The sequence below is a fragment of the Accipiter gentilis genome, chromosome 18 (assembly GCF_929443795.1).
Source record: "Accipiter gentilis chromosome 18, bAccGen1.1, whole genome shotgun sequence".
Taxonomy (NCBI): domain Eukaryota; kingdom Metazoa; phylum Chordata; class Aves; order Accipitriformes; family Accipitridae; genus Astur; species Astur gentilis.
This window is the reverse complement of record NC_064897.1, coordinates 2,632,913-2,655,423: the sequence shown is the minus strand read 5'-3', so window position 1 is coordinate 2,655,423 and position 22,511 is coordinate 2,632,913. Positions and strand designations below refer to the sequence as shown.

Sequence of the window (22,511 nt, the reverse complement as noted above, 5' to 3'; positions counted from 1 at the left end):
AAACCAAAATCAATTAGCATTTTGGATTTCCAGCCGATCCTAAGGGTACTTAATCAATAGCTCCTTGAAGAAAACAGACTTTATCCCTCTATCTTCTGATCAAGAGCGGTGGTCTACTAGGAGGTGCGCTTGGCAGGCCTACAAGAAGAAAAACAGCTGAAGGTTGGGCCTGTTTTGGCAGAAGCCGGAGAAAACTGAATGTAGGGCTAGGAACTGAATAGGGGCAGGAGTACCATTTTGTTATACAGAAGGCCTGGATGGGGCAGCAGCAGGTTTGCTTAATTGCTTTTTTTAGAGAAAAGAGAACTATCAGATTTAACAATGGAAGAGGTGCTTAAGTCCCGTGAGTGTATGTCCACACTTTCCATTGCTTTGTAAAAAACTAGATTATTACTAGCAAAATGCTTCATCGACTTAAAATTCCTGTCACGTGTCCAATTCAGCATATGGGCCTTCCATAGAAAATACTCTTGTCTGTACCCCTGTAGCGGGAAATCGGTATATGGTTGTAAATAGCATGCACCAGGTGTCTGATTGTTAGTTTACTGGCATCAGAAGTTGACACGAAACTGAAATTGCAAACACGGTGTAAATGTATGCTGTTTTGGAGAATGATCACACAGCGTTTGAAAACTTTTCTTTCTTATAAAGCTGTAGCAGAAAGCCCAGCTCTCAAATGATGTCAACTCAAGCCTTAAGTCCTCCGTCCCCTTCTCTCCTTTCCACCACCACCTTCAAAGGCCTGTTGTTTCAAATAGGACTTCAGAGAGAAGAAAGGGCTGCATAAGCCTTACAACACTTTTAGGAACCGAGGAGAGCGTAAAGTAACGTTAGAAACAAAAAAAATGTTGAGCAACTTGTTTGCAGAAGAACTGGGCAGGCAGTTGTATTGCTATCTCCAGCTGCGGCTTAGCGAATCCTTAATTTACGAACTGAGGAAGTTTTGGCCATTGTTGGCATCTGCTGGGGGCAACCAGCAACAGCAGCAGCAGGGCTTGGGGTCCAACCCCTGCAGCACAAGCTGACTTATTCCCTGCGATCACCCGTTCCTGATTTACGTTACACCGCGCTAGCAAGAGGTGCTAATGCTAAGAGGTGACCCGGCTCTTGGTAGACGCTTCAGGGGATGCCTTCAGTTGGGTTTTGTCCCCACAGTGCTGTACACGTACGGTTACAGCTGGCGGGGGACAGGCGAGCGAGAAGGAAGCGGTAGTTCGGGAGATTCGATGTCAGCGGGGCAGGCAGGAGAGCTCTGCCTGCCGTAGCAAGAGCAAATCTGTGGGACAGAGTGAGAGGGAAGGATGGGGAAGGTGTCCAGAAAACCGGACTGGAAACAAAAGACCTTCAGACGCAGGAAGGGACGCAGGACTGCGTGGGCTGCCCTGGATGAGGGTCAAGCGTGTGGCTCCGCTCTCCCCGCAGACCCTGCCTGCAGGTGGATTTTCTTATCCTTCTGCTCAGCCTTGCGGGGTTACAGACCACCTGAAACACTGTTCTGCGTTTTCCACTCGGCCGTGCGTGGTTCTTCCCACAGGAAAAGGTATTTTTCACCAGTGTAGCACATGAAGAGCAGTACTTGTGGGTGGGAACAGGGGGGTTGCTACTGAAAAGCCGGTCGAAGAAACTCTCTAAGACTCGTTTTGGAGTTTTAGAAAGCAGGCATTCTTTATTGCAGCGCTGGATGCACGGGGGATAGGTCCAGCTAGCGTGCGTGCCACAGCTTCAGCACGAACAGGTTATATAGAATAACGAATTGCATATTAATCAGATTAGTCTACATGTACATAAAAATGATTGCAACTGATTATCGTAGTACTGCCTACATCCGATCACGAGCAGTGAAGGATCCCTTTGAGTCGAAGGGCTGCTTTTGCGACCACCGACCCATTTGAAGTTCTTGCTGGCTGTCCTTGAAGGCTTGATTCTTGTCCTTGTTCTTTGACCTTGAAGCTTAATGCAGCTTCGATCACAAGTGGTCAGTTTTAACATTGTTCTCATCTGGCGTACAGGAACATCTAGTCGTAAGAGCAAAGAACTGCAAAACTCGGGAGTAACTACCTCCGCTAGTTAATTGCTTGGCTGTACTTTTGTCTATCGTTTCAATCATAGCGTAAGGAACGACTTAACTTTGTTCATGAAATCGGGAAGGGAGAAGAGACATATTGAAAGTTAGCAGATGCCTTGTGTAAATAACAAAGCTTGCTTAACTGGTGCGTGAAGGTCACGGGAAGAGGGCAACGGCTATAACTTACTAGCTAAGGAGGGAAAAGAACAACAGCTATCATCTACCAGATAAGGGGATGGACTCTGCCAAAACTGTACTTTTTCACATCAAAAGACATTCTACATCAAAAGACACTCGTCCTTGAGAAGATAGACCAAATCTGCTTAGTAACGGACCTGCATGAGTGAAGAAAGAAGAAACGGGACAAGGCGGAGACTTGCAAGAAAGAGCTGCATGAACCCTATATAAGGAATGTAACTATAACCTAAAGTTGCGAGCTTGTGGCGGAGCACTGCCTCCCCGGCCGCCCAGCGCTGTTTTGCTCTCTTATCGCTTGCTAATAAATTCGACTTTTTTTTTACTCGCTACAAATTGCCTCCTCCAATTTGTCACGAGCGCCTATAACAATAGCGTTAGTACAAGCTTTCTAATAATTCTTTACCAAATCTCCCTTTTACAGTCACCTAGCAGCAAACCAGTTTCCACGGCTGGTACAAAATCCTAAAATCATCCAAATATTTAGACGTGCCGTACGGAACGTGTGGAAATATGCTATCAGGCGAGCGAGCAGGGAGTTTCCCCCGGGTGAGAGGGCTCTTGCTAACGTCCCCTGCCCACTAACTCATCGCTGGTACCGTACTGGTTTTTCTTTATTTCCCAGCTTCCAGACGAAAAGTTTTTTTCCTTCCCAAACGCTGCTGGGGAACGACGTCGCGCCCGCCCCGGGAGGCGGGGCCGCCGCCCCGCCCCGCCCCCCGCCCCGCCCAGAGGGCGGGGCGGGGGGGGCGGGGGCGGGGCGGCGGCCCCGCCTCCCGCGGCTGCCGTAGCAGGAAGCGGCGGCGCTCAGCCGGGCAGCGCCGGTAGCGAACGATGGCGGCGTCCCGGGGGGCTGCCGGCGACGCCCGGGCAACTTTCTGAGGGGGAACCGGGGACGGTTCGCTCCCCTACGGCCGTAGCCGGGAGGGAAGAAGCGGGTCCCGGAGGGTTTCTCGTCGTTGCGGCTCCTCCGCCCTCCCCTCCTCCTCTCCCGGCTCCGCCCGCCGCCGCCGGGTAGAGCCGTGCGGGCGGCGGGGGCGGCAGCGCCGGTCGCGGGGCGGCCTGACATGAGATCATCGCCGGCGGCGGCGGCGGCATGGCCTCTGCCAGGAGCGGCGGGCGCGCCGGGCCGAGGGCCGAGGAAGCCAACGGCGACCTGGACCGCTCCCTGCAGCAGATGCTGCGGGCGATAGCGGAGGAGCGGAGCCGCGCCGGCCTCCGCCAGGAGATCAGCGGCCTCGGTGAGTCGGGCCGGGCGGGGAGCGAGCGCGGCGTCCCGGGGAGGGGGACGGGGAACCCGGCGGCCCCTCCGCGGCCGCGGGCTGGCGCGGTGCTGTGCGTCCCGGTTCCGCAGCCGGCGGCGGTGGCCTGGAGACCTGTTGGGTGGCGGCGGGCCGCGGTGCTGCGGCGGGGATGGGGCCCTTCTGCCTTCCGAAGTCGTCCCCCCGCCGAGCCCGGAGGGAGCAGCGGGCTGTCTGCCCCGTTGTCTGCAGTGCCCTTGGAGAAGAACGGTCCGGAGGCGCTACGCGCCTCAGCCGCTGGATATCGATACGTGTTTAAGCACAAACTACGCGCCAGCCGTTTGGGAATACATCTTTTGTTACTCTTCCCAATGCCTACGATCGAACGGCTCTCAAACGAGCTCCGTAGGGTTTTCCCCCACCCATCCTGAGTCAGACACCTCCCTTCTGGGAGTAAATGACTTCGCACCGCTTGCCACGGTCTAGCAAGCTCATAACGTCGCGGCTCCTGGTGGTCGGTTAATTTTTTTACTCGTGGGGGTTTTCTTTAGCTTTCTGGCTCTCTTGTTTATTTGCATCCTGATTGATGCAAATTTTACACGACACGTCTTTATGTACCTTTTGGCAAAGCTTAGGCGTTGCAAAATAGAAGTTTGAAGTTGAGATTCAGTTGACTTTAGGCAACGGAGTGGTACAACAGCTCCCTTAACCAAAATCCTTCGCACCGGGAAACTCTTCTGGCTAGGCTAACGAATAGAAATCATTCATTTTTACGTGCGACAGTAGAGATCGTAGAAGTTTTTGATGCGAGGAATGGTTTCTACCTTATTCAGAACTTTTGTGTGGCTGGGACTAGACCTGTGTTCTAAGGGGATAAGCGCCCAGAAGTCCTCGCAGGGTCAGGGCTTGAAATCAGGAACACCGACGTGCAATACTTCTCTCACTTCTTCCGTGGGGCCTTTATTAATGGCTCCTCCTTCCTGAACTCATTTATAAGATCCCAAAAGTCTCCATTTCTGAGTCTTCCTTAAAAACTCAGAATGAGTTTTATTGGAGTTTTTCTGGCTTTGTGGTGTGGATTGGCATGGGAAGTCTCTCTGGTTCTCTGTCTGACCTTTAGCTATCGGTTTGTCTGCCAGTGCTTTACTGTGGTCTCCCCAGGGAGGAATGGGCTCTCCCTTCTTTATTTTTGCCTTGCACATAATGAAAGCTTGTGCAAACAAAGAGAAATGATGAGTCTTGTTTCTTTGTGCTTTTTTCCGATGGAATCGGATCTCTAGGCTTTACTGCAGTGTAAAAAAGTTACAGGGCCAACTAAAGCGTTGTGGCAAAGAAACTGTAAACAAAACGGGAAACACCCCCCCCCCCCCCAAAATCTAAGTGCCTGTGAAATCGCAGTCATTGAAAAGCCGTTGTCAGCTCATGTTTGGCCATATCATGTTTGGATGAAAATAAAGACTCACAGGAGTAGAAAGACCACCACTGCTTTCTTTTACTGAAATTGGAAAAGGGAAAAACTGGTCGCTGGTAAGAACGTAGGAATGTTTCCTCTCTGGGTGTGTTTGAACACACTTACCCACAATAGCTCATCGTGAGACATCGGTCCTGCTGTGTGACTCTGGGGTAATCACACAAGTGATGGGACAGTATTGCGCCTCTCTTCTATAGGAGATGAAGACCTGAAAGGAGAACCTCAGGAGAACTGCTTAGCTCATTGCACTGAGGGGCTGATCCTGGCTGTGGAGATTTGCCTGTATGTCCGTACCTGTGTGGAAATAGGTTATATGTCACCACAGGAGTGCCTCGGATGTTCAGTTTTTCTGTCCAGGGAAAGGAGCTGAACTTTTAGCTGAAAACACCGCAGTTTGCCACGCCATTATGCCTTTCCCACGAGTGCAACGTCCTGCAGGGGGAGAAGCGCCAGAGATCTCCCTGCCCTGGGCAGCTGCGGGTGTGACGGACCTTCAGCTGTGGTGGTTGCGGGACGGCGCGGTGATTTTGGCGCGGGGAGAATCCGTTCGACAGTGGCTATTTCTGAGCGCAGTTGCAGAATATCGGTTCTGCTGGCACTCCCCTCGCTAATCCCCACGCGCTGCAGAGTCACGAAGTGGGACCCCTCTAAGGATTCGAGGTTGCAGACTCAGGTTGCTGTAGGGACATTTAAATTGTCACCGCATCTGACCAGCTCTTTTAAATCTATACGTATTATTACTTAAAGTTTGGGCGGAACGTGCTGGGAAGCATCCTTAAGGCCTAGGAGACAGAGAAGCTCTCTGTGCTATAAATCTCCACTTTCGTATATTGACGGATTTTCCAAGATCTCCATTTCATTGTGTGCTGGATGTTACCTGATACATAACGTTATCACTCCCAGCGAACGAGTGCTCTTTTCCCTGTTCTGTGATTTATTACTGGGAAGTAAATAGTTTAAATACTTCTTTCAGGAAAACCACTGAGCTTTTGCAGTGGTGCTCAACAGAGATTGTAGATGAACAGAAGGTTATCGGGTGTCATCCTATGGCTTGAATTTATGCACGTCTGGACTGCCCTAGCAAATGCTGTTGCAGGGCACGCAACGCAGTCGGTATAGCCTGGGCTATTCCGGAATATGCTGGGCACCAGCGGCACAGCAGATGTAAAGGCTTCTCCTTGAGTTCAGTACTCATGAAAGTAGTCACGGCCCCGTATGGGTTCAGGTGGCTAACACAGAGGTTTTGTCCGCTCTTTGTGCCTGGGTTCTTTTATTCAAAACGGTCCCGATGATCCAACCTGTGGCATATCACCAGTTGGGCTGCAGGAGGAGCATACCTGCAGCTGGTTTTATATTGGTGGTGTTTCTTTCTGTAGTGGCCAAATCCTTTTCAGCTGTGTTGGTGGGTTCATGGTGTTGGGAGTTTCTCTGGGTTCTCTTGAAATCAGCTGGCAAAGACTTTGACCGTGTTATATTCTGGGTTTTCCCTGAGTGCTGTTAACCCCTCAACAATAAAGTGGGACGTGCTGGGTTGAGCCCCTACTCCCCAGCCTAAGGAGGAAATTGCTATTTTTGCTGACGCTGGGTTTTGGTGAGAGGAATTGCTTTATTTCAGGAATATCACATGAGCATTCGGACAAGTTTTGTCCAAAAGTGTAAATCCCCTTGCATGGGATTTTTCGTATTGTCCTGTTTGTGTAATGTAGAAAATACAGCAAATCTGACATAGCACTTCAAAATAATGACTCATGCGTGACTCCTTACCAAGCTGCCTAGGGGGAAGGATGATGCCTCTCTGAGAAGAAGTCGTGGCTGGATGTTAGTGTTGTGCAGTTGTGCCGAGTATTACGCTTGTGTTGCGCACAAAGCTCATTCCGAAATGCCATTTGTTAGAACGTTTCTCTGGCAAAATAGTTCTCCTTCTGGGGGAATGGCAGGCTTGCTGTACGTCTCCTCAGTCAGGCTGTGCGTACGTCTCTGAAGTTACCTTTTTGGCAAAGCCCTGAAACTGGGAGAGTTTTATTTTTGGTTGTGCTTGAAACTACTGTGTAGTGTTGTCAGATGCTTAATTACCCTGTGTCCTTCTGTCCTCCAGTGACAAATTGCCCTGCCTTTAGCGTAGCACAGTGTTCTTGGGTGGAGGTGTGACTTTGCGCATGCTGGAACTTACAACGAGTAAGAAAAAATAAATAGGTAGGTTTGAATAACGTCTCCAACCGTGGCCGACGGGTAATGGAGATGTGTAGCCAGGCAGAAGGCGGAGAAGTCGTAAGGATGCTGAGAAGCAGGTGGCTGCCCCGTGGGCTGCGGGAAACTGGGAGTAAAGGAGCCGTCGAAAACTGGTGCCACCAGGCACTGGAAGTCGGTGGTGGTGGTGGTGGTGGCCGTCCTCACGGGTGCTGTGGAGAGGCCGGACCCTACAGAAGACCCAACAGTCTTACCAGTAATGAAGCGTTTCTTCTGTTTGGTTTCCTGGCGGTGGAGGTATTCTCATATTTGACGGGGTGTTGGTGGGAGGGGGGCAGAGGCGGGTGTACTCGGCGTGGGGACGGCAGGAGGAGGAACGTTCGTCCTCGAAGTCTGAGGATCGCTTGGACTTGTTCGCGCAGCAGTGCACCTCAGGGCTTGTCATGTGAGTGAAGACGGGGGGATGATTCATGTGCCGAATCATCTTGATGAATAAATCCTGGAAATAAATAGGGCTCTAGCCTTCCCGGGAGAAGGAAAGGTGAGGTGGTGTACAGTAAGCGCTCGTGCGTGTGAGTGTTATGAAAATATGATGGGAAAATACGGGTAGAAGGTTGAAGAACGGTGGAAGAAATTTTTGGGAAGCAAAAGAGGTTGAAATGAAGAATTAAAAAGAAGAATGAATAATTTGGATTTGAAAGCACTAAATTGAGGCCTTAACTCTATCATAGTATAATAACTTTTAATTAAATTACAGTATTCAAGAAGGATATATGTGCTTCTGAAACTTTGAAGAAAATGTAGCCACTGAGTAGGTGGAAGTGTCTGCTGAGAATTTGCTGCAGCACAGAACTGGTTTGACAGGAGTAGCTTTCTTGCAGAAACAAAATAGTCATTCGTGGTTCTTCCTGGAGTTAGTTTAGTGAGTTGTCCAGTCAAAGGTGAGAAACTTGTTACAAAAGCTGGGAAGCTTTGTTTTCTTTTGATATGTGAATAACAGTAAGGTACGAAAATTACATCTGTCCTAACAGAACCTTAAGGGACATTTACAACCAAATTCACTAACTATGGGTAATGCTCCCTGTAATGAGTTGGTTTAATGTACAGATAGGTTGATATACCTACTTTTCATTCAGCACATTTAGAAGGATTTGAGTTTAAAATACGGTTTTTGTTACTTGTACCTTAATATTTGTACAAGTACTGAAGAGAAAAAAATACTAATGTAAGTAACTTATAAATAGTAAAATAGAAAAAAAAGTGTTTATAGAGTAGCTTCTTAATCAGTGAAGAAAAAAAAAAAAAAAAAAAAAAAAATCCCCAAAATCACAGTGTTCCAGCCAGGAAGAATCTGTATTTCTTTCCAGGAAAGGTTTTACAAAGTACAAATGCAAAGCAAGATCAGAACCGATTATTTAAATCGGGGTTAAAGCAGGTACTTTGAAGTCAACGTGATTTAACCAGCTCACCCTGCGTATTGAACCTCAGATTTGTGTTGGGGAAAGATGAGCAAATAGCAAAGAAATCCCAGTGCGAAAATGGTGTAATGTGATTATTTCTTTTATTTAGAGGTAGAAGGGGAAGATGACTTTAAAGCTGCTTTTTTTTTTTTTTTTTTGCCTGGCATAGAAAACTGTGTGGGAGAAATTTCTGAAATCAAGCGTGCGTGTAGACTTGTGTGCGTAGTTGAGTGCTTGGATAGGGTGGTGTAGGAGAAACCACACGTGTAGGGGAAACCGCAGCTGGAGCCGACGCCGAGACCGAGTGGGTTTGCCGATGGGATGGGAACGTGTTTCTGCTCGTCCGGCGGCCTGGCGTGCAGGACCGGTGGGGCGAGGGGTGTGCTCGCCAGGTCCCGTGAAGGATTCCTCTTGCCTTCTATCCCAGCAAGGCACAGGGGCGAGGAGCCAGGCTGGCCGCGCTGGAAAACAGAGCGTGGGAGAGAGGAGCTCGTGGTGCTGGGCTGGGATGAGCCTCGGCAAATGGTCCTTGTGCGAGGAGTACTGGTTGTACCCCGAGGATATCGGACTCGGGCAAGTCCCATGGAGGGTAATTTTGGATACTTGGATCAGGGCTGGAGCGGGTGATTTTAAAACGAGGGTGCGGTGCCGATTTTTAAGGGACTGTCTCGTGCTGTAATGCATCAGTGAGGACAAAGTAGTTGAAGGCGACTGTTGGGAAATTCCTTTTCTGGCAGGGCAGTGCTAGGTGGCATGGGTTTTGGTGATGAGATTTCGTTCTGTCGGTGTCAGAGAGCACGAGAGGGGCTCTGATTTTGCTGTGGGGTGTGTGTGTGCTGCGGCGGTGGGGACTGGGAGGGGGACAAGTGAGAGAATCTCACACTGGGACTGGGAGACCTTGTGATGTTGGGGTAGGATTACAGACAGAGACAAATAATGATCTTTTAAGGCTGAAGAGAAAATAACTGGTGTCAGAAGGAGTATTCTTCTTGTGCCCTAGGATCCCATCCTGCCACTTCTGCAGTCAAGCACGGGATATTTCGGAATATCTGTGTAAGATCAAGTCATGGACAATGGCATTCTGGGGTAAACTCTAGGGCTGCAGCCCTCCGGGGTAAATACTTTTTTTTTTTTTTTTTTTTTTTTTTTTTTTTATGGTGGTTCATTTAAAATTCCATTTTCATTGTTTATTAGAACCTTGTTCATACTGTTGTCACTAACGGCCTGTCAGGTTTTCCATTACACATCAGTGTTTCAGGGGATTTGTAATTTGGCTGGGAAGGTTAGCTTCTGTCAGGAGCTTGACAGACATCATCCCAGATCAATAATATAATGTGGTCTTTTTTTTATTGCAGCTTTTACATATTTTTTGAGCAGTTGCTTTATTAGTTTATTCCTTCTCTTTAATGGAGATGAAGGCTTATGGGATTCTCATGTCCTGCTCAAGAGTATCTGTGTTCAAATTATAAGGGTGAGACTGCAGATGGTGAAGTAGGAAGGCAAGATTCTTCAAAAAACAACCACCTCCTGCCCTGCCCCCCCACCCCAACCAAAAAAACCCAAATACCCTTCAGAGCATTGTTGCCCCTACTAAGTGGTTTAGTTTTTAAAATGAGGCATGCCGCTGTTAATTTTTGGATGCTAGCAGAAGTTGCTGGATGTCCCATTTTTTGAAAATGAGTCCTTCAGAGCTGAATTATGAATCTGTAAGCCTGACAATAGGAATGGTCAGGGTATTTTAAACCACCCATTTCTTATATATGTAATACTGTAGTTCTGACTGATACCTTAACTGTTTGGTTTTGTTCTTCTAGTAGTATACTCTCCAAATCTTCAGTAGGGTACTAGTCGCAAATCCACTTTGAAGTCTGGGTTCTGTTTTGAACTTTAAGATGAATGGGAGGTCTGTCTTGGGGATTAAAATACAGCTTACCTTTACAGTTCAGGATGGATCTTCTAAGGATTTAACAGTATATCCCGTTGGATTCTTTCCAAATAAATGGAAAATTTAATTTCCCGAAGGATGAAGTGTGTTTTGTCTCCCCTCTCACCGTCTGTGTTCAGGATGCTGATCAATAGAAAAAGCAGACTTTTCAACAGTTGAAATACACTGTGCCTTATGTTCTGGCCACGTTTCAGGAAAACCAAAAAAACCCTGCAATTAAATAGTGAGCAATGATTGTTGCCTCTACTTACCCTTGTAAACGGGTTAAGTAGGATCAGGGTAGCCGCTCACTGACATTGAAAGTATTACTATGAAGTGAATGATAAGGTGTAAAGGTGAAAGTCTGTGCAAAATCAGTTTGTGGTCTCAGGAGCCCACTGAATAGTGAAGCTACTTTCTTCCTGTCGGTATTCAAAAGAACATGAAGCAAACTGCTTTTTGGTCTGTTTGCAGCCCCTTGTGCTAAACAGGGTGAATGTCAGAGAATCAAGGTTGCTCTTTTTTTCGTGTGTGTGATCTCAGAGAATGTATTGATTACTTTTCTTGATGCGGGAAATGAAATGCAGTCGGAATGCAGAAAGACCAGATACAGCAGCACGCTGCTCCTGTAGGGACGTTGGGTAGCCTGGGCACACTTGAACGGCAGTTCTGCTGGCTGAAGTCAATCAGATGCAGCAACAGCCCTAAGTGGTTCTTTTTTCTCTGAGTTCTTACTGTTTAAGGCATGAATACTACATGTAAGGTTTTATAGGGTTTTCTGCAATGCCATTTGAGAAACAAGGCTTTAAAACTGAAATTCCTGTTATTTTGGTTTGCCTGGTCTGTATTACTGAATGTGTGCTAGGGCTATGCAGAAGTTGAACCCTGAAAACAATAATATTCTTTACGTTCCTTCTCTGGGCGTTCCTTAAACAAGTTTCATTACAGGTTTCAAAGTTAAATCCCTTTGAGGTGAACGTACTGTTTTGCAGGCAGATAGCGTGGTGTGACACGAAGAACGATGCCTTTTGGGGCCGTGTCCTTCCTGCCGCTGCAGAATGAGGAAACGGCTACTGGAGCTGGTGTTTAGGCTGTATCTGGTGTTTCAAAATAGTCTTTGCATAATAATTTGCTTTCTTACAACTGGATCTATCGGAAAGCATAGGGCAGAGCAGGCAATCAGTAGTCCTTCACGTGAGGACCAATTTTGAAACGTTCCAGGGCGTTTCCAGGTATAACGGTGCGCTCGATGTTCAGAAGTGCGTTTGAGGCCACCTAATCTGTTGTACTGTCGGGTTTCTCCTGTGGGAAATTCCATCCTTGCACTTACTGTCTCTCCCCTTTAACCAGGATGTGCTCGGAGGGTCGGTCTAAGGCTGCCCCGGGTTTGGGTGATGAAAATCTTTATGGCTCGATAGCGACCTAGGTTTTTGTAAGCTACCACGCAGAGGAGAGAGGCCCTGTATCGGTAATTGCCAGAGGCTGCCTCCATGCCTGGATTCTCAGTTTCAGGAAATTTGCATTAGGCATCGGTACCGCTTTATTGATGCGTTGGGGCTGCAGCGTGTAGGGTCTTGTATAGGAAGATGGGCAGCACTTAGCCTTTGAACGCTTGGGTGGTGTTTCCCTTGATCAAATGGGTGTGGAAGATGTATTACTTCTGATTATTTATATCTGGAAGTAATATAGGTTGTGTTAGCTCCCAATCTCTGTTTGCATGTCTGACTACCAAGCTTGGCTGAGAAGCAGCGAGTTGGGAGTTCTTGGTTCCGTCTCACAGGGCTCCATGGGATCAGCAGAACTTGAGAAATAGATTAAAATGCCAATAAAACTTGAGCTATCTTTGCGCTATGAAGAATTGGATTTAATTGCCTGGAGATGCTGAAACCTCATCAAGGTGAGGGAAGTGTTTTGAAATGCATTTACAGTGTTCTGCTAAGAGCCGTGAAAGATTTCACCAGAAATTTATTCCTCTGCTTTTTCAGAGAACAAATACAGGAGTTCTTGAATGTTAAACAACGTTGTATTTTCAATAAGGAGTATGTTTACTTACCTGCCTTAAAGGACCTTGAGAGGTGGACTTTAAATTTCTGTAAAACTCAGCACTCCATAATAATGGAGGTGTTTAGTGTGATTTAAGTAATCAGTCTTGAGGGGATGAGTTTATTGCCTCATAAGGGTCACTTCTACTTATTGCCTGAGCTCATCTTTTCAGAAACAAAGCAGCAAGCTCATTGCTTGGAGATAAAGCTCTGGGTAAGCCCAATGGCTTCCTGAATAATCATGATCCAGCTTTTTATATACTTCCCAGGAATGCTTAACTACTTCCCCCCCCCCCCCCCCCCCTTGGTTTTAATGAGAAGTTTAATTCTGTGTAAATAATGAAGATCTGAATGGATGACCTGTGTTTTTCATAACAAGGGTGACTAAACTCTAGTCAAAGTGTCATGTGAATTGTTAGGAGGCCGTGTTTTACGTGAGTAAAGGGGAACTAATTCCATCCTCTGATATTACAAGCATGGATTACACTATGCTGTGTTTGTTGGTCAGACTTGTCAGATTCATACTGGATAGTGTTTCATAAACAGCTTTTATTTCGGTTAAAAAAGGAACAGAAATGTAAAGGTGTACATGAGGTGCTTTGGGAATGCAGGTGCTTCAAAAATGTTCCAGGATCGGAATAATGATTGTGAAATTTTTCACTTTCTTCTGTTCAACAACTGTCAGGCTAACTCATTTGTTTATATATATACACACACACATACACGTCTATATAAATTTGATTCAATGCATTGATCCTATGACAAGATAAAAATAATTTTTTTTATGGAAGAGTGATGCCTTTGGTACTTGTTCCATGTTTGAGTGCACCTAGTTGCTCCTAGAAGCCAATGGGGAAAAAGTGGTTGTGAGCCTAACATGAAAAAGTAAAAAAGCAGGCAAAGTGTAAGATTCCAAGCACGCTGTTTGCCACTTCTAAAATTTTGCCGTATTGCATTTATTTCTAAAATAACATTTCTAGGTGTCTCCAATATAAAGAGATGAAAAAGTTTGGACTTGCTTGGTATCCTGCCTTGAAGCTTGCTCTAACGTTTTGCTCTGAGGCTTTATGATTTGGCTTTTGCAGATGGTACTAACGACGTAGGCGTTGCGCCCGGAGCAGGCTGGTGTTCGTTTCTGGAAGCTGCGCGCCCCTCTGCGCCAGGGGCAGACCGCTCCTTCCCGCGGCGTGGCCCGGAGCACCCCCTTCAGCTCGTGAGACTTTACTGTCGTGAAACTTTTTACAAGAGTTGCCAGGGGATGGAAGACTGTCATCCATCTGATGCTTGCTTGAGACTTTGAGTCCTTAGTCGACCTGAGGTTTTATCATTCGTAGTTCTTTTTACTGGATGTTTCTGGCACTACAGGTGGAGGGGAAGGAGTGAGTCCCTCTCTAAACTGGAACACAGCTGAGTCTGTAACCCTGCGTGCGTGCACTGAGGAGGGATATACCAACCATTAATGCTGAACTTCAGAGGTCTGGATTTAGTGGCTGCTCTTCTGCGGGTTTCTTTTGTGATTTTGGGCAAGTCGCTGGCACTCTTTGCACCTGTGTTCCCCTTCTGGTATTGGGAAATGAAATAATAAGCTGTTGCCTCAGAGGGAAAACCCTAGTAATGTCTTGGGGACGGAGGGTGAGTGGGGGCTGAGAGCTCCCTCCGCAAGCAACGTCCCGGAGGAGTGGAATAGCCTAGCCACAGCGGAGCGCACGAGGGAAAGCGTGGGTTCGTCCAGCGTGGACTGTCCTCTTCAGTCCCGAGCTCGTTGGTTTGGCAGAAAGATTGAGCAAATGAGAACAGCAAGGAAAACAGAAGACTGGCAGTTCGTATATTGCAGTGTTAAGGGACTTCATGGCTTTGTTTCGTTCCCTGTCTGAACAAAAACAATGCCTGTAAATAACATAAATTTTGCTTTATTAACAAAAACCACAAACACGGTGTTGTCTGTGGGCTTTTTGGGTCAAAACTTGAATTCTGAGGTCCTTTCCAACTTGAATTATTCTATGTACCTGCCAGAGATGAAGAAAACTCCGGGTTCAGTTTCTTCATCCTGCATTGTTCTGACTGGGGCAAAAGGGGGAAATCGAGCATAGGCATGTCCTTCCTCTTTCTGCTTCTCTAGCAAGAAACTTCAAAAGGAATCACACGTGGTTTTTCTTCAGCAAAATCCCGTGAAAAATGCAGCAATTAGAAGTGTAATGCTTACCTTATACTTGTTTGTCACTATCTCTTAAACCTGGGGTTGAGGGCATTTTCTAAAATTCACAGAATACAAAAGGACAGAGGGGAAATCCGAGTTTCTGTGACTGTATCTGAAGCCTTTATATGTCTCTTCAAATGTAAGATCTATGCTTCAGTGCTTCGGTGACTGAATGGAAGAATATTAAGACTTATATTCTTTACTTCAAAACTCTAGTGGCAACATCAAAAGGTAGTAAACTGTGTAATCAAAATCACAGGGGAGGGTGTTGGTAAGCCCAATGGTGGGGAAAAGCAGAAAAAGACATTGCCGCCTTGTGCTTTTGCTGAGGAATTTTCTAAATAAGACCTTTCTTTCTCAACTCACATGTTCCTACTTGAGACCTTGTAACTGTCATAAGATAGAGGTAGTGATTTCTCAGCAGATAAAGGTTGTGACTGTTTCTGGTTTTATAAACTGTATTTCATAATGATGTTTTCAGTCTGGAGAGAATGGCTGGTTGAGGGTGATGTGGTGGGTGGGAGAGAGACCCAGGGAGGGAGGTGAGGGCAGAAGAAATAGAGCTGAAGCGTCAAACTACAGCCACGTTGCAGGTTGGAGGCAAAAAGCTAGGAAGCCTCTTAAATATTTATGCCGTTATCATGTTCCCTGGGCCACTTCACTGCAGTGCACCCATGTGCAAGCCTTCCAGATCTGTAGGGATTCACAGCTGTGCAAGTCCCTTCTTTGGAGGAGAAATTGAAGTAGTGGTGCTGGTTACAAATGGAAAAAGGGATGGCATGTTCTCAGCAGCTAACGTGCTAATGGTAGGATAAACCTCCACTTCTTAAACCGAATAATGGCTTTGCAGTAGTTGCTCTGTGTCTTAAGGAGTAGGGTGCTGCTGGCTTTAGGGCAGTTGTTCTGGGTTATTTCTGACCGAAGTTAGTATGTCATGGATGTTACTAAAATTCCTCCTTTTTTCTCCTCTTTTCTCTCTTAACCACTAATGACTGTATCCCCAGAGAGCCAGTTTTTCTTGTTTTCTATTGTTCTGTTGTGGACTAAATTAAAATCTCGTGCTTTATTTGGGGCTGTCAAGGAGCACTACCTTTCCTCACAGGTACAAGACGCCTGCAGCGCAAAAGGCTGGTGTGCTGTCAAGGGGGCCGACGGCCTCCAGATCTGCAGTTTGGCAACCTACACGCAGTGCCTACAGGCTGGCCTTGGACTCGTTTTTTGCCCCTTTGATGGTTTCACAGTGAAGTGATAAGCTGTTAGAGGAAACGTTTTTCTTCCTTGTATGAATGTGGTTTGTTGAAAGAGAGGGGCCTGCTTTTGCAGTAAGAGGAGATTTCACTGGGGTGTATGTGAGTGGGCAGACACGGTTCGTTTTTATTTTTAGCTAAACGGCTATATTTGTTAACTTAGAAGCCTGGTTAATAATAATGGAAATGCTAAAGGGAGTGCTGCCTAATTAACCGAAGGAGCTTGGCACTGGCAAAGACATTCAGTTTGTTGGACATTAAGAACCCCTTTGCTTTAGCCTGAAGACTTTAGAAAGCAACCCAAAGTGGAATTTCTAAAGGGTCTGGAATCTGTAGATTCGTCTTCTTATGTCTGCGTGTCAAGCTGGACAACCAGTTGAGAGAGGCAGTGTTAAACAGTTTGTATTTTTTAAAAAAATATCTTGGCCGCAACATGGGTGAAAGCTGTTGGTTGTCAGCTTCTAAAAGCGAGTGGGTTTGTGGTCTAGAAGGCGAGTGAGAATTACGGCTCCCAGGGTGAAGTTGCCAAGTACTCATTCGGGAAGCTGCTGCCAGTGTTTCTACTTAGAACAAAGAAACTGAATTTGGAAAATACCAGTGTGTGATAGTAGGCATGTGCAGGAAATGGCTCTGCTTCTGTGCAAACCGCTGTTGTAATAATTACTGCTTCCTTCTGCCTTGACAGCATGATGCTAATTAGCGGCCCACAGCAAAGATAAGATGTTAGGGGAAGTACATACGTGAAAACATCAGTAACAGCCACACTCGGTAGTTTTGTAAGGCTGGAGTTCTTCCAAAATGCGATTTGCTGGTTTTACCTGACCTACCACAATAGTGTCTCAGAGCTTTGACAGTGGTATTTATTAAGTGCGAAAATAGAGACGCTGGATGTCATAAGTTTACAGACTAGCGGTCTTGGAACAGGGTGATTGCTTTGGCAGAGAACAAAAATAGCATGTATATATAGTGTTGAAAATGCACGTTTGTCCTGTTACAGACGAGTTTCTGCACTCCAGCAGTGCCAGCATGCTTCATAAATTACCAAGTGATCTTCCCAGATTGGATTTAGGTCTTGGAAAGTTTGGGACTGTTGCTCGGCGACCCTGGAGGCAGCAGTAGGGAGTGTGTAACCATTTGTCCCTCCTCCACTGGGTTTAAAGTGATTGCATCCAGTGGAGTTGAGGTTGCCTCTGTTCAGGGAGGATGGTTACACCTGCACTAAATTCCCACAGTTATGTCAGTTAGGAAACACAGAAACTTTCTGCATTCGCTTCTTATGTGAAGGATGTAACAAGGCAATTCCTCTGGTGTTATGCTAATGACTAAATTAAATCTGTTAAACTGGTGCTTCAGTCCCTCATGGAATTGCACGTGGGTTTGAGCGAGGTTTGGATGCAGGTTCTGGGGAACTGAACTACCATGTGCTACGAGAGGCTGAAGTACAGCAAAGCGGCTGATGACTGTTGGGTGAAAATGAGTTTATTACTTCTGTGCACTAGAGTTCCGTAGCAGATAACTGTACCCTGTCAATTGTGTTGACCCTTGCTATGATTCGATATGTAAACTGGCAGATGCCTGTAAGATGCTGTCTCAATTTGGTATTTCATACCAAAATTTATTGTATTTATTTCTCTCTAAACGTAACAACTAGGATTGCTCCGTCTTGGAAAATGTTTCTCAAATTATTTATGGTTCAGTTTTAATTCTGCTTTTTCAAAGTGGAAATCTGTAGATAGTGTGCAGTAGTTTATGCTTTTAAATCCTGTGGGCTTTGATTCAATGTTAAGTGTTAACTAAAATGTTGGTTTCCACTGCATATGTAGTAAGAGAAGAGAGAAGACTGACAGGAAGAGGCGTGAACTTTAAGATTATGTTTTACAATTATTCTTTTTTCTAGAGGAGGTTGTGTTTGTATCTTCAGTCATGTTGATGTGCAGCAATCTTCTGCGGTGGGAGAAGAACAAGTGGAAATGGAGAATTGAAACAAATATGGATGAGAGAAAGTAAGGTCTCCTGCACCTTCCTCTTCTGAGTAATACAGAAACCGTTCCAAGGAAAATAAAGGAGAAAACCACAGTGCCCCAGGTCCGAGCACTGTGACTTCTTTATGCTTTTGGATGTGCAAACAGTTGTTTTCCTTCAACATTCTCATTACCTGCATGAATTGAAGTAACAAATAAGCAAGTGGTTTTTTTTGGTGTTTTTTTTGTTTGTTGGTTTTTTTTTTTTTTTTTTTTTCTTCCCTAGGATGGGAGGAATGAAAAAAGGGTCCAAATTTGAGGAAGCTCTAAAACCCCAGCCAAACTTTGTGGCTAGTGTTCAAACTCAGGAGTGTTCAGTTATACCTTTCTTTGTCACTTTTAGTGGTCTTTCAAAACACTGCACAAAGATGATATGTCCATTGCATTTTGGCAGCCAGCATCAAATGTATTGCAGCACTGTAATAGATATTACGTGGCTGTCATGTAAAAATAAGCATTCACCTGGATGTTTGTGTTGCTAAGTACCGGTATTCATATGCTTAGAATATACTTTAGCATGAGTTGCGGGATTGGCTGAGTTGTTCTCTTCACATGACTTCCAAAAAAAAATGTTTTGAGGAGTTGGACTTGGATAATACATGAACCTCTACAGAGGTCATTCCTCTCGGTGGGAGAAAACAAAGTGAAAACAAATATGATAAAGGTGATAGAAGTGGCCGGTGGTATGTGAAGTTTACAAAGCAGAAATCAGTGTGTTCCAGAAACTGAGATTTTCTGAGGTGACCAGAAGTACTTCAGGAAAGCAGTTGAGGACATAGATAAGATGTGTTACTGGTATCTAAAATGGCGAGGTGAGAACTGGGCAGAAAAAACTTAGTTTAGTAAGAAAATAGGAAGAAAGAAAAACAACCCCAAAACTACAAGAGGGTGCTTACCAAATCTAGTGTTTGAACTACGGTATCCTTTCTCTCACAAGGTAAAAGCTCTTCATGGGAGTTGTTCCACTGGTTTTTTAGCCGTTTTCTGTATAAGGAGGTGCTCAATTTGACCTAGAAAAAGCAATTCAGTCAGTGAAAGAACTTCTCTTTGTGTTGTGTGGTGTTGTTCTTTTATTGTACGTTACACATGGGCCTAAAGCCACACTCAGGATAACTTCTGTGAATCGCTTCTCTCAATTGGGTGAGATTCAATAGAACAGAACATAGTGGGAAAGGATGGTTTGAATTCAGAAACAGCTGTTCAAGATCTTAAGAGTAAGGAGGCAACGGAGAAACATATTGTGTTGGTTGATTGCTCTTCAGTTCCAAGGGCATTCCTCAGGTGGAATTGTTTCCATTGCTGATGCAGTGGGCTTTTACAAATTTAATCTTGGAAAAGTAAAGCATATTAAATATTGAGCTTTCCTTTTTGTTAGGGCTCTTTTCCTGTGTTACAAATTGTTGATAAAGAATGTTCAAACCAAAGAGCCCTGGGCTGAATTTCCTTAATACAAAGCCGTGCAATTTCATACTATGGTTGTATTTTAAGTGTTGCCTGTGAGGGATCTATTATACCCTCTCCTAGGCCTGTTAATGTGTCCTCTTGTACAAGAGCACATTTGAAATCTCGATCGTTGTTCCTGGCTGTGCATGAGGGTAGATTCTTTCTTCTAGACACGCCAGAGCTCTGCAATGAGAAGATTTGAAGAACAGGGAAGAAGAGGAGGTAGTTTTGTGGAAGAGCATGTATGTGCCCCAAAACTGGTTGCCTTAGAAACTCTGCCACTGGGTTTAGCTGATTTACAAACATTATGTTCACAGAGCAAGTTGGTATTAGCTGGGTTTGGAGCTGTTCCATTAATAGCTCCTCTGCTGAATGCAGGCAAAAGAGGAACTCGGGGGTTTGAAGTTATGAGAGTAGTTTTTTGCCACGGAATGATTCCATGGCACGTGCTCATCTTTAATACTATAGACTTGAAAAGGTTCAAAGGAGGGCAGCAGACGTGCTGTGGGGAAGGCTTCTGTACATGGGATGTTTTACTGGTAGGCTAGGACTTCTCAACCTGGGAAAAGGATGCTTCAGGTCTTGTGTGTGATGGAGACTTGCAAAGTGGGAGGCATGAATACAGTTTATAGGCAGTAATTGCTCACTGTGTCTTCCTGTGAAGAAAGCCATTGCATAAAATTGTAAATTGGTAGGTAAAAAACCCCACCAAACCCAAACCACCGAAACACACAATGTATGGTAAAAGCTGTGTGTGGGGTTCACTGTCACGGACAGTTGTAGGTTGTAGAAGCTTACGTGGGTCCAAGGGGAGCACGAACAGGTGAGTAGAACAGAGATTCAGCGGGAGCTGCCACATACACGGGTCCCTAGCACAGAATGCCACTGACCCCCAAATTGCTGGGGCTGTGAGGGGACCGAGGAGAGAGGTAATGTACTCCTGCCTTTGTCCTCTACTCCCTGTCTGTCTACATTGCCTACTGTTTAAAGCATGATACTGGGATAAACAACCTTTGGTCTTGACTCACAGTTCTTACGTGCTGGTTTTGTATTCCTTGGAACTGAAAGGAAGATGTTCTCCAAGGGATTTCATCATCAGGAATGCCCTGTACTAGCATTTTGCTAGGTAATGGCTTAATACAGAAAGAATTGGAAGTATTTCATCTTCAATTTCATGCTTTCAGTTCTCGGTTATCTGAATTTAGCTTTGTGCTATTTCTATGCTGTTCTTGTAGTAACTCTGTGGAGTTACTGGATATATAACTTTGAATATTAAACCCAATGTAAGAAATTCTGCCACAGAATAATACCCCAGTGTTAATCCCAAGCAGCTAATGAGAGAAGAAAAAATAAGCTCTTTTATGTCACTGTTTGTTTAACCAAGGTACTGGCATAGAGCTGGTTTAGGAAGAGGTTAAACTGCATTTTTTGTGGTGTCTTGTCAGTACACCCAAAATGGTAGTTCTGGACAGTTGATGACGAATATGTTAATAACCAGTGTCTGAATAGATCTTTGTCTTAGAATTGTAGAATAGTTTGAGTTGGAAGGGACCTTTAAAAGCCATCTAGTCCAACCCCCCCCTGCAGTGAGCAGGGACATCTTTCCTATGTTGCCATTGATGCTCTTAGGCTCATCTATGCTTATGCTACTTTGGAGTCATAATCTACAAAACCGAGAGCATTTTTGACAAAGAATAGCTTAAAGCATGTTTTTTCTTTAACTACAAACAAAATATTTGGAGGATTTTTTTTTTTTTTTCCTATGAACTGATCTGTCTCCGTGAAAGGATGAAAATATTACCTTATCCTGACAGATGGAACAGAGTCAAGCAGGGCTGCTAAGTGACTTACTCGACCCAAAAGTCAGTGACAGGGGGGAGACAACCCTCTTCTGGTGGTTTTTGACTTGGGCTTTTTTTCTGGAATGCTAACTTTTTCAGTAAAATCCTGGATTCATATAAAGGGCAGCATAATGCCTTCTACCCCTCCGTTAATGTGTTTATGAGGTTTGTTTGAAGTTCACAAATGTATTTTTTCTTTTTTTGGTCAACTTTGCAAAAGTCGAATCTTCAGTAATGTTATGCAGGCGATCCTGAAAGTGAGGACATCCAAGTTTTCATGCCTTCTGTACAAAACAGGATCATTTGGGAATGCTTCTTTTTGAACTTAGTCTCTAAATATATGGAAGAGCTCCTCCAAAATGGTCAGGTGCTGTGGTTATAGCTATCTGACTCTGCTCCCCACTGTTTCATCTCCTCCTGACTGGACTCTTTTCTCTTATGATTTAGGTGTGCAGCAGTGTTGGGCCTTTTTTCCCCCCACTTTGCCACTGAGGAAGTGCTTTTGGGCCCAAAAATAAAGGTTGAAAAAGACCCTTCAGTTGCAGAGTTGTTAAGTCCTGCTCTATGCTTTGCCTTCTACTTCGTGTTCCCTCCCTGGGGACGTTTGCAAGGCCAGAACCTCTTGTGGTTGCTTTTTTTTCTTCCTTGGGGCCTTTCCCAGGTGAGCTAGAGTCACCTCTTACGCTTTTTTTCAATCCTGAAGTACTGTATTTTGTTGTTGAAAACCTGCTAAGACCTTCCCTTTCCCAAAGTGAGTGCTGCCAATGGTAGAATTGGTACTTGTGTCTGAGGATTTTCTTTGCCCTGCGGCCTCCTTTTCCCTTTCTAAAAGCCTTTGAACTTCGTAGTAACATTGGGGCTGAATTAAGTCCTTACATGCATTAGACATGCATTAACCGGTTGTATCTTTGTCTAGAAATGCTATCACTCTGTTCTTACACACAGTATTAATGTACAGTATCTAGAAAGAATGCGTGGTGTTATATTAATGAATCTAGAAGCTGTGGTCTGGTATTATTTCTGTCTAGATGCACAAAAAGGAGGCAGTTTCTGTTAGGAGGAGGAGAAGAGATTAAACAGTAGGAGCTGCAGGAGAAGGTAGGTAAACAGATTGTCAGCTTTAGAGATGGTTGTAGGATAGCAAGACCAACTTCTTTAACTTAGTACAAACATTATT

At 45.2% G+C, this 22,511-nt stretch overlaps 1 protein-coding gene across 2 annotated transcripts in view; it reads left to right on the top strand.

Moving 5' to 3' along the window:
* Positions 1-3,053: 3,053 nt before the first annotated feature.
* The window catches only part of KIAA0930 (KIAA0930 ortholog), a 70,814-nt gene continuing 51,356 nt past the window's right edge, over positions 3,054-22,511 (top strand). For both annotated transcript variants that reach the window (XM_049822590.1, XM_049822589.1), the window contains exon 1: positions 3,054-3,501. In XM_049822590.1, the coding sequence (XP_049678547.1) occupies positions 3,357-3,501 (145 nt within the window). In that variant the 5' untranslated portion in view covers positions 3,054-3,356. The remainder of the gene's footprint in view (positions 3,502-22,511) is intronic.